The following is a 13,647-nucleotide window of genomic DNA, read 5'->3' as shown; positions in this document are numbered from 1 at the left end:
GACTATAGATGAAAATTATATTTAAATTAACAAAAATCATATTTTGCAAATTGAAAATTTATTTACAGCTGTTTGTGATACGAATAGTTATCACTATCCATATTAGTGGAAAGTTCTCATCAATACAAAGAATATAAGCCCAAATACGAGGTATTTCACATATTTAGTTGTCGAGTTCCCTCGACCTTCTCTGATCTCCATCATCAGGTCAAATCCAAACCTTTCCTGTTGCAAAGGTCTCGTCAATACAAATAATATGAGCCCAAACACGAGGTACTTTACACATTCTGTTGTCGAGTTCCCTCGACCCTCTCTGGTCTCCAGCATCAGGTCAACTCCAAACCTTCACTGTTGCAAAGGTCTCGTCAATACAAATAATATGAGCCCAAACACGAGGTACTTTACACATTCTGGTGTCGAGTTTCCTCGACCCTCTCTGGTCTTCAGCATTAGGTCAACTCCAAACCTTCACTGTTGAATAGTGTTTTTAGGCATACACCTGAGTGTTAAGTTTTTACCCTATGTATGCCTACACCTTTCGTAGGTTGCCCTCGATTTCTCAGGGTTTCCATCATCAGATCCTGACCTGATGACTATGGGACCAACTGGCAGCAATTCCGCGTCGAACAAAAAAAGAATCACGTAAATCGGTCTATAAACCTCGGAGTAATCGATGTACATACATAGAAAAAAGCGTACCGGCCGAATTGAGAACCTCCTCCTTTTTAGGAAGTCGGTTAAAAATGGAATAATTTTATCAAATTAGTGTATTGTCATCGGTCCTCAATAAATCTACAAAGTTTGAACGAAATCTGGCCGTTTAAAGTGGGTCAAAATCGCGCCCAAAGAAGTCGGTTACAAACAAACATACAAACCTACAAACATACAGGTGAAGCTAATAAAAAGCGTGTAAAAAGCTTTGAATTGGGTTTTTTTGCATACATGGATATTTTCAGAACGAAAATATTTACAATAAAAATTGAAAACTATCATAGTAGAAAGCTGAACCTAAAAAAGTGACAAAAATATGAAACAAATATTGATATAACACGGAAGTATGTACCAAAATCCACACGACCCTAACTTTCAACTAAAACGTACGTATTTTCACGAAATGACGATATTATCGAAGTGATACTCTTACGTGATTTGAGACCGCATCACGTTCCTCTATAAATCGGTACCAAATATTTTTTCCTTCGACCCTAAGGCCCAATGTTTTTGTTTTCGCCACGCGTGTCAAATATACACAGGATGGAAAAAGTTACAATTCAATTCAATGAGTTTATATATCTTTTTTTGTTTTTTTTTTCCGCGTTCGATTTTTGATTTGGCTCGTCAGTTTGCAATCAGAGCAGTGAGGTCGAATTTTATTGACAGGGATTTGAATATTTAAATAAAGAACAATGCGTGTAGATTTTCGAATTCTGCTTTTGTTCATAATGCTACTTACTTACTGAGAAATAGAGCAACGTGGTGCGTCGAACGCAATCAGATTAAATTATGTTCGGAAAATTAACTAATTAAGTATGTGTGTTTGTGAGTTCCCGATTGCTAGATGTTAACTTCATTTCAACCGAGTGAAATTAAAAAGTTGATTTTTTACCTGGTATTAATATTAGGTATCATACATAAGCTTATTTACGGATATATGTACCTATGCGTTGGACAAAACTGGTAGGAACTTATATACCTTGATATAGTGTCTGAATTATGGCAGAAGTCCATGTCCAGGTAATGATCATCACTTGTAAGGTTAATTTTGTTATATCAACAGTTGATAAACGAGTTTATGCATTAGTTTTGTTTCAAGATTCCATAAAGGAAAAGTTTTAAGCCTTACATTATTTTCTATAAGAAAGTCATCAAGCCATTGTAGCCTTATCCTATCAGGACTTAGCTATTTTTTCCGAACAAGCGCCAAGTTGAACAATGTCCTATATATTTTTTTATTAGGTGGAAATAAATTGAAAGTCACTTAAGTTTGGTACGTAGTACCTACAGACACTCTATACGTCTATACGTCTATGTCTGTGAACAGAAAATTTATAATAGCTTGCTATCAAGCAGCGGGTGATCCACTTTATATGTTTCGTTTTGATTGCGTGTTTGTTCAATATTATCTATGCTGCTAATATTATAAATGCGAAAGCTTGTGTGTATGGATGGATATAAGTATACATGTTCTACGTTCAAGAAAAAAAGCCCGAATGGATTTTGATGAAACTTATGTAGTGAGTGATATACGTAGCTTTAATAACAAAATAACACATTGTCCAATTTTAATCGACTGAAAAAAGTGGTTCCCTATAAAAGCGGATAAATCAGCTGTCAGAAACTAGTACTAATTTTGCAGTAGCAATAAAATAAATTGGCCATACTGGTCACCACTCATAACAGTAATCTTGCAAAACAAACACTGACATTTAATTCAAACGGACAAGGAAAATGAAAACAATTCCCCGCGTCTAGCGACATAGATTTATGACGATGACACCGTCAAATTATATGATTGATCGCCCGATTTAATGTTTCTGACACAAATAAAGAGTGCCTAGTGCGAGTTGAACAAAATTTTGCGAATGACTTCACTGTCGAGTTTAGCGAGTCAACTTCAAACGAACCGAATGCAATATTTAAGCGAGTGCGAGTTGCCATCTCGCAAACTACTCGCATCACGTTTCCTCACGGCGAATAGCGATGATCATTTTTGTTAGGTTGGTGTTCCGTTCGCTTGGTGGGATAAACCTACCAAATTTAGAAAGACGTCATTTTAGCATGTAATCGTATGGGACGACTGTCTTTCAACATTTTTGGGGTTATTGTTTGACGTTTTGTTTATGTTTGAACCGGCGCGACGCCCGAAAATTTGTAGTTGTTTTGAATTCATTTAATTAATTTAAAATGAAGACAAGTTCATCCCAATTTGATATGTTGGTGACATTTATGGAGCAGTAAGTGGAATTTTAATTATTTGGTGGCTAGTGTACTCATGTCTGTGAACTTGTAATCAAGTAGTTGAATGTTTTTTTAGGCATGGAGACATAAGCAAACCATCCTCCCATGCAAGAGGTAAAATAGCCTGTTTGGGTTATTGGGAAGAACTAGCACAATTGCTCAATAGTGACGGTAGCGGTGACTCTAAAACTGTTGACAAATGGAAGAAGGTTAGTAATGATTACCATCTACCTAATTTGCTTACAATGTGGTTAGCGAACTTTATAAAACAATATTCTTCATTGCATGATTTAAGGTTTGGAGTGATTATAAAAATAACACAAAGAAAAAAGCAGCCCGCTTGCATAGAGCAGCTAGCGGTACTGGTGGTGGTCCTGCCATGCACATCAAGCTATCAGACTTAGAACTCAGAGTTCTCAATATGATTGGTGCGCAAGTAGCAACGGGCTTAGCGGTGGCAGAGGCTGGGTTGGCACAGGTTTTAACTTATTAACTTGCCTATAATACATACTCAACTGCTTTTATCATAATTTGAGTTTATTGCAACTTATTTTTAATTCTCTTCCAGGGGGTTCACATTCCGCCACAAGTTCAATGCGAAGAAGGTAAGCTGCTATTGTGAGCTTTCAACATATTGTTACTAATAATATAATAATTGTTACAATGATATTTTTGTATATTAAAATTCAGTTCCACAAGATAGTAATGAGCCAGCACCAGCAACCTCACCTATACCGGCACCAGCAGGCTCACCGCTACCAACTTTAACAAGGGCTTTATCTTCCCCGCCTCTTATGTTTGTTGAGGAAGAGATACAAAGTAAGATTTTTTTCATACCAATTGATATAATCATATTAATTTGACTATTCTTACAAGTAGGCATAAGCCTATCTTCAATTACATATTTTATATTTTAGATACCCAACCTTGGAACGAGCCTGGGCCATCAACCTCATATGTTGCTCAAAGGACATCTCAGGCAACACCTATTACCATCATACCATCATATGTGCAGGCACGATTGGAAGGTATGATAAAGATTCCTTAATTACTTTGTTCTTAAAATAACAAAAAATATAGGTCTTGTAGTCTTATGGTGGTACTGAAGATGACTAAGTATAGAAAAAACCTTATAATTCATATTTACATTACAGACAATACGGGTATGCTCTCTCCAACAAGACCCTCTTCTCAAGTCCATGTAGTCCAGGCAGAGCCTTCACAAGCTGGACCCACAACACCACGCCATTCAAGGCAACGGAGACTCCGAGGCTCACCCCGTAGACCTGTGAGGCCACCACGGACAGAGGAGGCAGCTCAACAATTTCTCCAAGCTGAAGAATACTGGAGAAATTTCAAAATGGAGCAACACAGGGACTACATGGAGTTGAAGAGAGAGCAGAATAGAATAAGAGAAATGGAACTTAAAATTCATAGCGAGTGGCAAGCTGTAGGATTAAGGGCATTAGATGCAATAAATAAATTAGTAGATAAGTTTTGTAAAGATTAATTAGTTAGTAGTTTATTTGTATTTGTATGTTTATTGGGATTATTTTCTTTTTGTGTTTAAGCCAAAGTTCCTTTCATTTGTTTTAATAATAATAATAAGTACTATATCTCGACAAGTTAATAAATAAATGGAAAAACAGTACCTACTTAAGCCTGTTTACAAATACATACCGTACCTACATATTTTTTATTTGACCAATAGATGGCGCTATATGTCCGGAATAATTTTTTTTTTTTTTTTTTGTAATAAAAACTATCCTATGTCCTTTCTCAAGTTTCAAACTATGTCTGTACCAAATTTCACACAAATCGGTTCAGTAGTTTAGGCGTGAAGAAAAGACAGACAGACAGACACGAGTTACTTTCGCATTTATAATATTAGTTTAGATTAACCCTTAAATGGACAATGTTATGTTGTTAATAAATCATTTATGGCGACAGTAATAAAAAATATTTAATCATATTGGTTTATTTATTTACTTAGGTCTAACAATTACTTACATTAAGCAATACAAAATAAACAAATTGTTTCCATTTAAGTACTAAGAGAAAAAGAAAAGTAACTGGTTCTCAATTAATATAGTGGACACAATATGTATTAAAGTTGAGATGAAATTACAGTATCACTGATAAGCAAGATAAGTTAAAACAAAAAAAGTTACAAAAATAAATAACTATAAACTATTGCAATCTTCTTATTATTTGGTTTCTTAGTATTCGACCTCTAATTAAATCCGTCGTGGCCTCTCTTTCTATATAGTTGTTTTGACTAGATTCACCACCACTTGTCCCTGGTAATTCCAGACCTAGAAATAATTTAAAGTAAAATTATTATCAGATGACACAAAACATTAAAGTTAAATAATAATACCAACCCAGAATGTCTTCCTCTCTGTCTTCTACTCCAAAATCAATCATTATATTATGCAGCACTGAGCATGCCAGAATAATGCGAGAGCATTTCAGTGGCTTATAATGTAGTACTCTATCTTTGTGAAGACAACGCCATCGATTCTTAAGCCTTGAGAACGTATTTTCAATGACTACTCTAGCTCTCATATGTTTTTCATTATAATTGGCTTCTGGAGTATCAGGAGCAGCATTAGCAATCGGCGTCATTAGCCATGGGCGTTGGGGGTAACCAGAGTCTCCTAGAGTATAAATATTTGTATTATTATTTGATGCAGGCAGCTAAATTAAAATAAAGACCAAAATATTACTTTACCTAAAAGCCAGACCATTTCTCCATTTCTGTGCAAAGACTGAATATATGCATTCAAATCACTATTTTCCCATATAAAAGAATCATGATTTGCACCACCAAACTTAGAATTAACATTTAAAATTCTATATTGATCATCACAAACCTGCAAAGAAAACATTTAGTTTGAATAAATGTCCATTTTAACCCAAAAATAATATTCATCATCAGCCTATCGCAGTCCACTGCTGGACATAGGCCTCTCCAAGTGCACGCCACTGAGATCGATTTTCGGCTTCTCGCATCCAGCTTACAAAAATAATATAGTCTTTTTTATTTATTTACCATTTGTACATTGAGGGAATGGTAGTGTTTGCGACTATAATACCAATGTTCTTCACTTTTTTTTGGTACCACTATTTTAAAATGGCTCCCATCAATACACCCAACCACTCCAGGGAATCCATAGTTTCTGTAAAAACTGAGTAAAAATTTTGTTAGTATATCAATTATTTACATTATTAATTTATTTTGCCCAAAAACATATTAAAGATAATAATAATACCGTTGACTAAGTTCTTGTCTAGCACCTGGAGTGCTAGGGAATCTTATATACTTCATTAATATATTGCGATGATTCAGAGCCTCGGTTACTTCTTCTATGTACACACTGCACATTTTTTGTGACACATGTTTTGCTACTCCAACTGGCCTTTGATAAGAACCCGAGGCATAAAAGAATAAAGCGGTGAGCACCTGCAAATAAAAGAAGGAGAACGTTTCTTCAATCATATACATAGTTTTGTTTTGGAAATGGACATTGTAACTAACATGAATTGATAAATACCTTATGTTCCAAGGAAACACGTTGAGTGGATCTTAGGTTTGTGCTTTGTTTTAGCTCACTACACAACAATTTAAAAATATTTTTGGGCAATCTGTATCTGCGCCTAAATTGCGTCTCCGTGAGGTGGACTAAAGGATTAAAAGACGCGCGAGCCCTTGCCCCAATTCTGGCGCTTTTGTTGCGTTCATCGCGGGCCTTTGCGGCCGCAAACATCCTCCAGGCGAAGAAAAAGCGTCCTGCCATATCTTTATTATTATTTTCAATAAATAAAAACTGAATTATTGTATATGAATATCTCCTCACTTCACTGTCACCACAAAAATCTTCGTGAGAACTATTTGTCTAAATTGGATCTCGTTTGTATTTATTTACTACTCGATCTGTCAAAATCTGTATCTCGCACTCGCATCACGGCAGAAATAAACCAATCACGTGCCTGTCACGTTCACTTGAGAGTGCAGGCGACTCGATTTCAAAAATTTGTAAACTGGCACTCGCTACTTTAGGTTCCAATTTTTGACACTAGATGGAGCTGTTTTTGTTCCATACAAATCTTAGTATACGCGCTCTCATGTGAGTCCGTAAATAAATTCACGAAAACTCGCACTAAGCACTCAGGACATTAGCATTAACTGGCTTACTTTTCTAATGAGAATTCCCTTTTAAATTATCTTTTAATAACAAAAGAGGTTCTAATACACGTCAGTGTTGTCACAACCAAAAACACATTTTGACGTTTCATTGTAAGTGTTGCCATTTCTAGTTATAATTAGGTCGTTCAAGATGGCTGGTGTCATGGAGAACAAAATGACGAGCGGAGATGTCGCAGCGAAAAATCTTGTAAGAAAGTAACGTTGCCAAAATGTGGATGTTCGGGGGACGACGAACGTTACTGGCCACGTCCTCATACTCCTTTGGAACCCGTCCATTTTTTGTAAAACCAAAAATCTTCGACAGATGTTTCAAATTACCTGAACGTTCCCTTAGTAGTTCTCTTAGTTCTCTCGTTCGATCGTTTTGCTCAAGCCTACCGTACGTATTTCGCCTAGAAAAAGTTGCCTACCTGCCTTATGGAATCTCCGCTGATCTTTCCTACCCCCGTGTCTGGTGTACAGTATAATTACACTGTCAGACGTCTGGCTTATCAGATGTCATGTTAGACGAGGGTTGAGGGTCTGACGTCGTCATAAAGGAGATAGAGGACAAGAGGTTATGATTTATTATTTCAATTAGAACTGTAACTGTTGGTAGTGTTAAGTGTAACCGAGAATGTTACCGTGTTACCTGTGTTAGCATAATAGCCAGTAGATATATTTTTGCCTTACTGCCTACCATATAATCTTTTCCTTCTCGCCTCAATCCATCCTAAGGTTGTCTGGAAGAGATCGCTCTTAGCGATAAGACCGCCCATTATGTCACCTACTTTAACTACCTAGTTTAAGATCAAAAATGTAAAATTGGGGCACCTTATAAAGAATATCTATCTATATATTTTTTTACGCTTTCAACTGCTAACAGTAGGTAACAATGTTATCCATACATTTCCATAGACAAAAACATATAGGTATATAACCTTCTTGCTTCGTATCGACGTTCATGTTATGTTTAGGTTCTTTTTTTATTTGAAAATATAAGTCTTAAGTCAAATGCCAGTATGAACAAAAGCCTCACACTTAAACATCCCGTTGAAAAAAATTGGCACCAAAAAGCACCAAAGATTTAAAAATAGAAGCATTTCTTTAACGAACTAATTCAGCCAGCACGTTCCATAACCAACTAGAATCTCGACGACAATAAAGGAAATACCACATAAGCCATGCAAATTCCGATCTCGGTATGCAGATTTTTCTCATTAACTTTGAAATGGGACCGCGGCCGAATTTTACACAATTTTTTGCCTTTTTGAGCCTTTTTTTGAAGTTTAATTCACATTTTAAAGCTTTGAATGTTATCTTTTGCGTTTTATTTGAATATTTTTAGACCATTAAGTTTTTGGGTTACACGAAAAGTGGGCTGATAAAGCCTTAGTGCCACAGTATTAGTAATTTGGAGTTAGCCAAACGAGAAATGTCTCTTTGCTAACAGAATTCGGAATGATTTTGCGTCCCTCGTCGATAGGAATACAGAGTCCTTTGGGTAGTCCAGTTTTTAATTAAATCTATACAGTCAATGTTTTCTCTCTGTTTTTGTAAAAAATATAAAAAGGGGATGGTAATTTTGAAAAACACCTTCTATTTTCATGTTTTTGCTGGGTCACCTGCCGTTTACATATCTATAAAATTATACACCGAAATATGAGAAACTGCTCTGACGTTGCGGTATATTAATAGTTATTATTTAATCCAATCAGTAAGGAAAAATATAGTTTAATATTTGCATATAATTCACATTATTAACCACAATAGTTTGTTTCCCCGGGGTAGCGAGCAGTTTTCCTTGTTCCATCATAGTTTGTCTTGGTTTATTTTCCTATTTAGCTGACGACAGGGATATCTGATATCCTTATTAATGTTATAAATGCGATGTCGCTCTTTTATACCAAAAAAATTGAACCGATGACAGAAATGTTAGGTACGAATCACACTTAAAAAAAAACTAACACTCTCAACATCTTTCATTAAAACAAAAATTTTCATCCATCATAACAAAGCAAACGAACCAATTCTTTCAGACATTGTAACACCGATTCCTATCTGAATTTTTAAGGAGAACATTGGAACGAAGACAATGCTTTCCTAATGGACCCCTAGGGGAACTATTTTACGCTGGTAGACAGCTAGGAATAAAAGGAGACTGGAAAGTGAGACGAGTATTGTTCCATTGAAACTGAGTCTAGTCTAGCTTTTGTAATGCTATTTATAGCTCGGCTTATAACCAGCTAGTTAAAGTATGAGTTCGTAAGTTCGATTTTTTTGTTTTTTTTTTTTGTGTTAGATTCACGTTTAAAAAATCGGAGTGTGAGAAATGAGATACATAGCCTTCCTTTTTAAAATACGAAATTCGAATATTCTCTTCTTTAGTTAGTCAAGTCAGGTATCTTTATCTATTTAAGATCTCCAACAAAAGATGTACACATTCGAGAAACATGACATACATAGGTTATATGTCTAAAACAGTGTTAAGATTTTTGGCATAGTCTTTCACTTATAAATATACAAGTCAAAAAGCACCCTTGATAGAGCTGTACTACGTGGCTCAACGAACTGTTTTTATGTGAAAACCATCATTATTCCCGTGCCCTCATCACAATTTATTATTTTGGGGTCGACGTAGCATGTCTTTTCTTCCATACTTTCCTATCTGACGTCATCTACCAAGTAAAACTTTTTGTAGACACATCGTCTTTTACAGTCTAACCATAGTTTTCTCGGTTGTCTTATTCCTCTATATATATCCACATGAATGCGGATGATTTTTAACCGACTTCCCAAAAAGGAGTAGGGTTCTCAATTCGTCGGGATCTTTTTTTTAGTCGGTGGCGTTAAACTCAGGGACATCCATTAGACACTGACTTCTAGGCCGATGCACCTAAGAATAGTTTTTTTTTGCTTTTCAGGGTTTTTGGGAGTCGGTTTTATTTTTTTGTAAAAAGTTTTTTATTTTGATAGATACCTCGTTTTAATGTTTCATTTTTTATTTGTAAATAAATTGTTTAAATATGTAATATATTAAAGAAATCTTAATACAAAGACGTTTGATGATGATACTTAGTGGTTTATTATACTTACTTATATGTTTATCAACTTATATATGATACTTACTTGTATGTTTATCAACGTCCCAAGGGTGAGACTACACATCACTTAACTTCAATCTTCCGAACAGTAGGATTTCTTCCATAAAGTAGGCTCGCAGCACACAGCGGGATATGCCACGTCATGCTGCGATTACCAATATAATACGTACAGGGAGATTTATTACCTTTCACAAGCAGATTAAGTAAATGATTTCGCCGAAGTTCATTCTCAGAATTCCATGTAGTGAAAGGAAGCCATAATTTTGTCGTGACTTGTATTTTTAAGCTTTCTTTTTTTAATGTTAAAATATATTTTCACAACGACACGTATCCGGATACAAAGCAGCCTGTAGTTTTCATCTATAAATGTTTTTTATAGAACTAGTATTTCCTGAGTACATTACATTTAGCACGTTTATGTACCTACACGCAAAAAATATCTTAAGCTTTATGACCAAGTTTGTTATGGTAAAGAATAGAATAGATATCCTACTAATATTATAAACGCGAAAGTTTGTATGTATGGATGTATGGATGTTTGTTACTCTTTCACGCCAAAACTACTGAATGGATTTTAATGAAACTTTACAATAATATAGCTTATACATCAGAATAACACATAGGCTTCAATTTGTAAACATATTGTTCGAAATACTAAACTTGCGCAGACGAAGTCGCGGGCACCAGCTAGTAATAATACAATCTTAGGTTTTATTAGGTACTATTTTGAATACATTTGTTTTTTTCCTTGAATCCACATTTTCTCTATATGACACACCAAACAAAAGACATACATCTAACTAAAGCTTAGCGAAGGTTGTTTACTTTATTCAGTTCAAGAAACAAGTAAAAGCGTAGTACGGTGAACTGCAAGTTGTAACATAAAACAGGATAACTTCTCAACTGTACATTGCAGATGGACATATTTATCGCAACGCTATCTTTTAGTTTATTACGGGGTTTATTTTAGTCTGTAATTTGTGGTTCTGTTGTGGTCAAATTGTAGATTTTTTTCTTTTTAGTAGGCAATGCACTTAATTATCCTCACATTTTTTAACAATTAAAAATACTATGTTTCAATCACCATATTATATACCACGAATATTTAATCGATTAATTAGTATGAGATTAGCCGTTCAAAAATATACCTGAACTTGTGGAACCATTTTAACGCAAAAGCAATACTTTTCAAAGCCCCATTTAACAAAATAACCAGAAGAATAATTTCAAAGCAACCTTATTTTTACCCACGCAGAAAAATCATAGAAAAATTCGTGAAAGAAAATCTTGTATCACTAATAACGTGTGAGGCAGCTTAGCAAGGAGTTTGTAATGTATTGATTGAAAGACGCACAACCTCCTTGGTTGAGTGAGAAAAACATGTTTTTTTACCAAGAATACGAGTATATTGTCATGTGGTTTGAAGAACTCAAATAAAGATATGTACCCAAGTAGTCGGATTGCTTTTACCTTTTATTTGTCTTGTCATTTTTATAATTTGGTTGATAGTCTTTATAATTTTTATTTTTACCTAGTTAATAAAAAATCGGTAAAAAAAACTTTTAAGTCAAACGGTTTTATCTTATGTGCACTGAAAACTAGAAAATAAAAAAATAGTTACTTACCTGTCAACCTACGTAGGTGGTCTTGGTCATATTAGACTAAAATAAAAACGTGGGGCCCATTAACTGTTGCTGTAGTACTTTCTTCTAGAGGTATAATAGGTGTGGATTGCATCGACTTACTATAATCGTAACTGGAGATTTTGAAAATCAATAATATAATCAGCCGTAGCGGCTTCACCAGCGAACGCCGAGCTCATGATCTACCAAAGTATAAAGATATGCTTTGCCATAGGTAGGATTTCAGAGGGGCCCCACGTTTTTATTTTAGTCTAATATGACCAAGACCACCTACGTAGGTTGACAGGTAAGTAACTATTTTTTTATTTTCTAGTTTTCAGTGCACATAAGATAAAACCGTTTGACTTAAAAGTTTTTTTTACCGATTTTTTATTTTCTAGTTTTTAGTATTTAATGAAAATGCCTACCGAATATTCCTCATTCTATCTAATTCATATAGTGCATCATTATTACACTGTCTCTTACCTGATAATTTATTACAATCTAATTTAAAAAAAAGTCAATTTTTTTAACGACGCCAAAAATCATCAAGTGACCACTCCCTGGGTCAGCAGCGGTAAGGGAGTGCCAGACTCTTACTGACTAAAAATAGTTGTGTTTCGTCGTAGGCCTTTTATGTACCATGGCCACGGTAACTCTTTCAAACAATCCCGCAGCTCAGGCAGGCCTTGGCCCTGTTGGGCCCCGCTGGGGTTGCTGACAGTATTCTACTTGTGTAGCCCTTTCATTTGATACCCATATTGAGGGGGTTGTGGAAAAATATGTAATCCGCCATTTTGTGCCGGCGGCCATATTAGATTTACAATGTTATTGATATTACTATATTGTATTGTCATCGGAATAAAAGGTGTATACAAAATTACAGATTAATCGGTTGACAGGAAGAGGGTGAAATTTGAATGACTAAATTTGACCCAAGAATAAATAATAAAACAAACGGGGTGAGCTAAATAAAACCGTTTAAAAAAGAAATGTGTTTAGCTATATTATTTTTTGGTTTTTACAAGAGGCGATAAAAATATAAGCAGCTCATAATTGGTAATTAGTTACATTGTTAGTCGTGTAATATGTAGGTAAATACTGGTGTAGTGTCGTTTCTATCAGCGTACAAAATTCAGAACAAAATTAAACAAAGTCACAACTAATAGTTTATCGCCTCCATCTAACAATTACACTACAACAACGACAACGTAACTACATATAAACAAACGACTACACAAATAACAATAAATCTACGCAACAAAAGATATTCCACGTGCAATTCATTTGCAATATCTAGAGGGAAGCAGTTTGTCGCTATATCCGTCGCGAGGAAGTGTCGACAACTCGTACAATAGGATGCCGGCCGGCGCCTACCGGGTTGTGAGTTAGCGTTCGATAGCGAAAACTTAGATGACGAATGACGAATGTCGAATTTAGTTTTCGAAAGATGTGATTTTTAGGTAGAGGATGGTTCGTGAGTTTTTTGATAGTTTTGGATCAATAAGTCGGAAAAATGTTTTTAATATTGAAGTAAAGGTGGCTCATAAAGTATCTGTAGTTTATCATTGCGAGACCATAATTATCTTGATTTTATACCGATGTAAATATTACATGATTGAAGTATCTTCATCAGCAAACAGAGGGAAAATCGGCCATTTTACCATACTCACCTGACACACCCTGCCATTATCAACTAAACATCTATTAATCAAACCATGTCATTTCGCCGTAAAAATGGCTGTCACGATTACCTGTCAAAACTTCGCTTTGA

The 13,647-nt window shown here is 35.2% G+C and overlaps 1 protein-coding gene across 1 annotated transcript; it reads right to left on the bottom strand.

Annotated features, from left to right (window-relative positions):
* Positions 1-5,134: 5,134 nt before the first annotated feature.
* Positions 5,135-7,113, bottom strand: LOC135117584 (putative nuclease HARBI1). The gene is made up of 6 exons (XM_064037011.1): positions 6,516-7,113; positions 6,234-6,424; positions 6,014-6,149; positions 5,693-5,834; positions 5,343-5,618; positions 5,135-5,273 (listed from the first exon to the last, which is right to left on the bottom strand). The coding sequence occupies exons 1-6, from the start codon at positions 6,756-6,758 to the stop codon at positions 5,149-5,151; spliced, it is 1,113 nt and encodes a 370-aa protein (XP_063893081.1). The 5' UTR covers positions 6,759-7,113; the 3' UTR covers positions 5,135-5,148.
* Between the last annotated feature and the right edge of the window lie 6,534 nt (positions 7,114-13,647).

This window comes from Helicoverpa armigera, chromosome 11, assembly GCF_030705265.1.
Source record: "Helicoverpa armigera isolate CAAS_96S chromosome 11, ASM3070526v1, whole genome shotgun sequence".
Taxonomy (NCBI): domain Eukaryota; kingdom Metazoa; phylum Arthropoda; class Insecta; order Lepidoptera; family Noctuidae; genus Helicoverpa; species Helicoverpa armigera.
The sequence above is the reverse complement of the archived record's forward strand: the minus strand, read 5'-3'. Positions and strand labels throughout refer to the sequence as shown.

Coding starts and splice junctions, on each gene's coding strand:
- LOC135117584 (XM_064037011.1), bottom strand. CDS start 6,758: ATGGCAGGACGCTTTTTCTTCGCCTGGAGGATGTTTGCGGCCGCAAAG. Junction 6,425..6,515: donor GTGTTTCCTTGGAACATAAG/GTATTTATCAAT, acceptor TTTTATTTGCAG/GTGCTCACCGCTTTATTCTT. Junction 5,835..6,013: donor ATTCCCTCAATGTACAAATG/GTAAATAAATAA, acceptor TTTTCTTTGCAG/GTTTGTGATGATCAATATAG.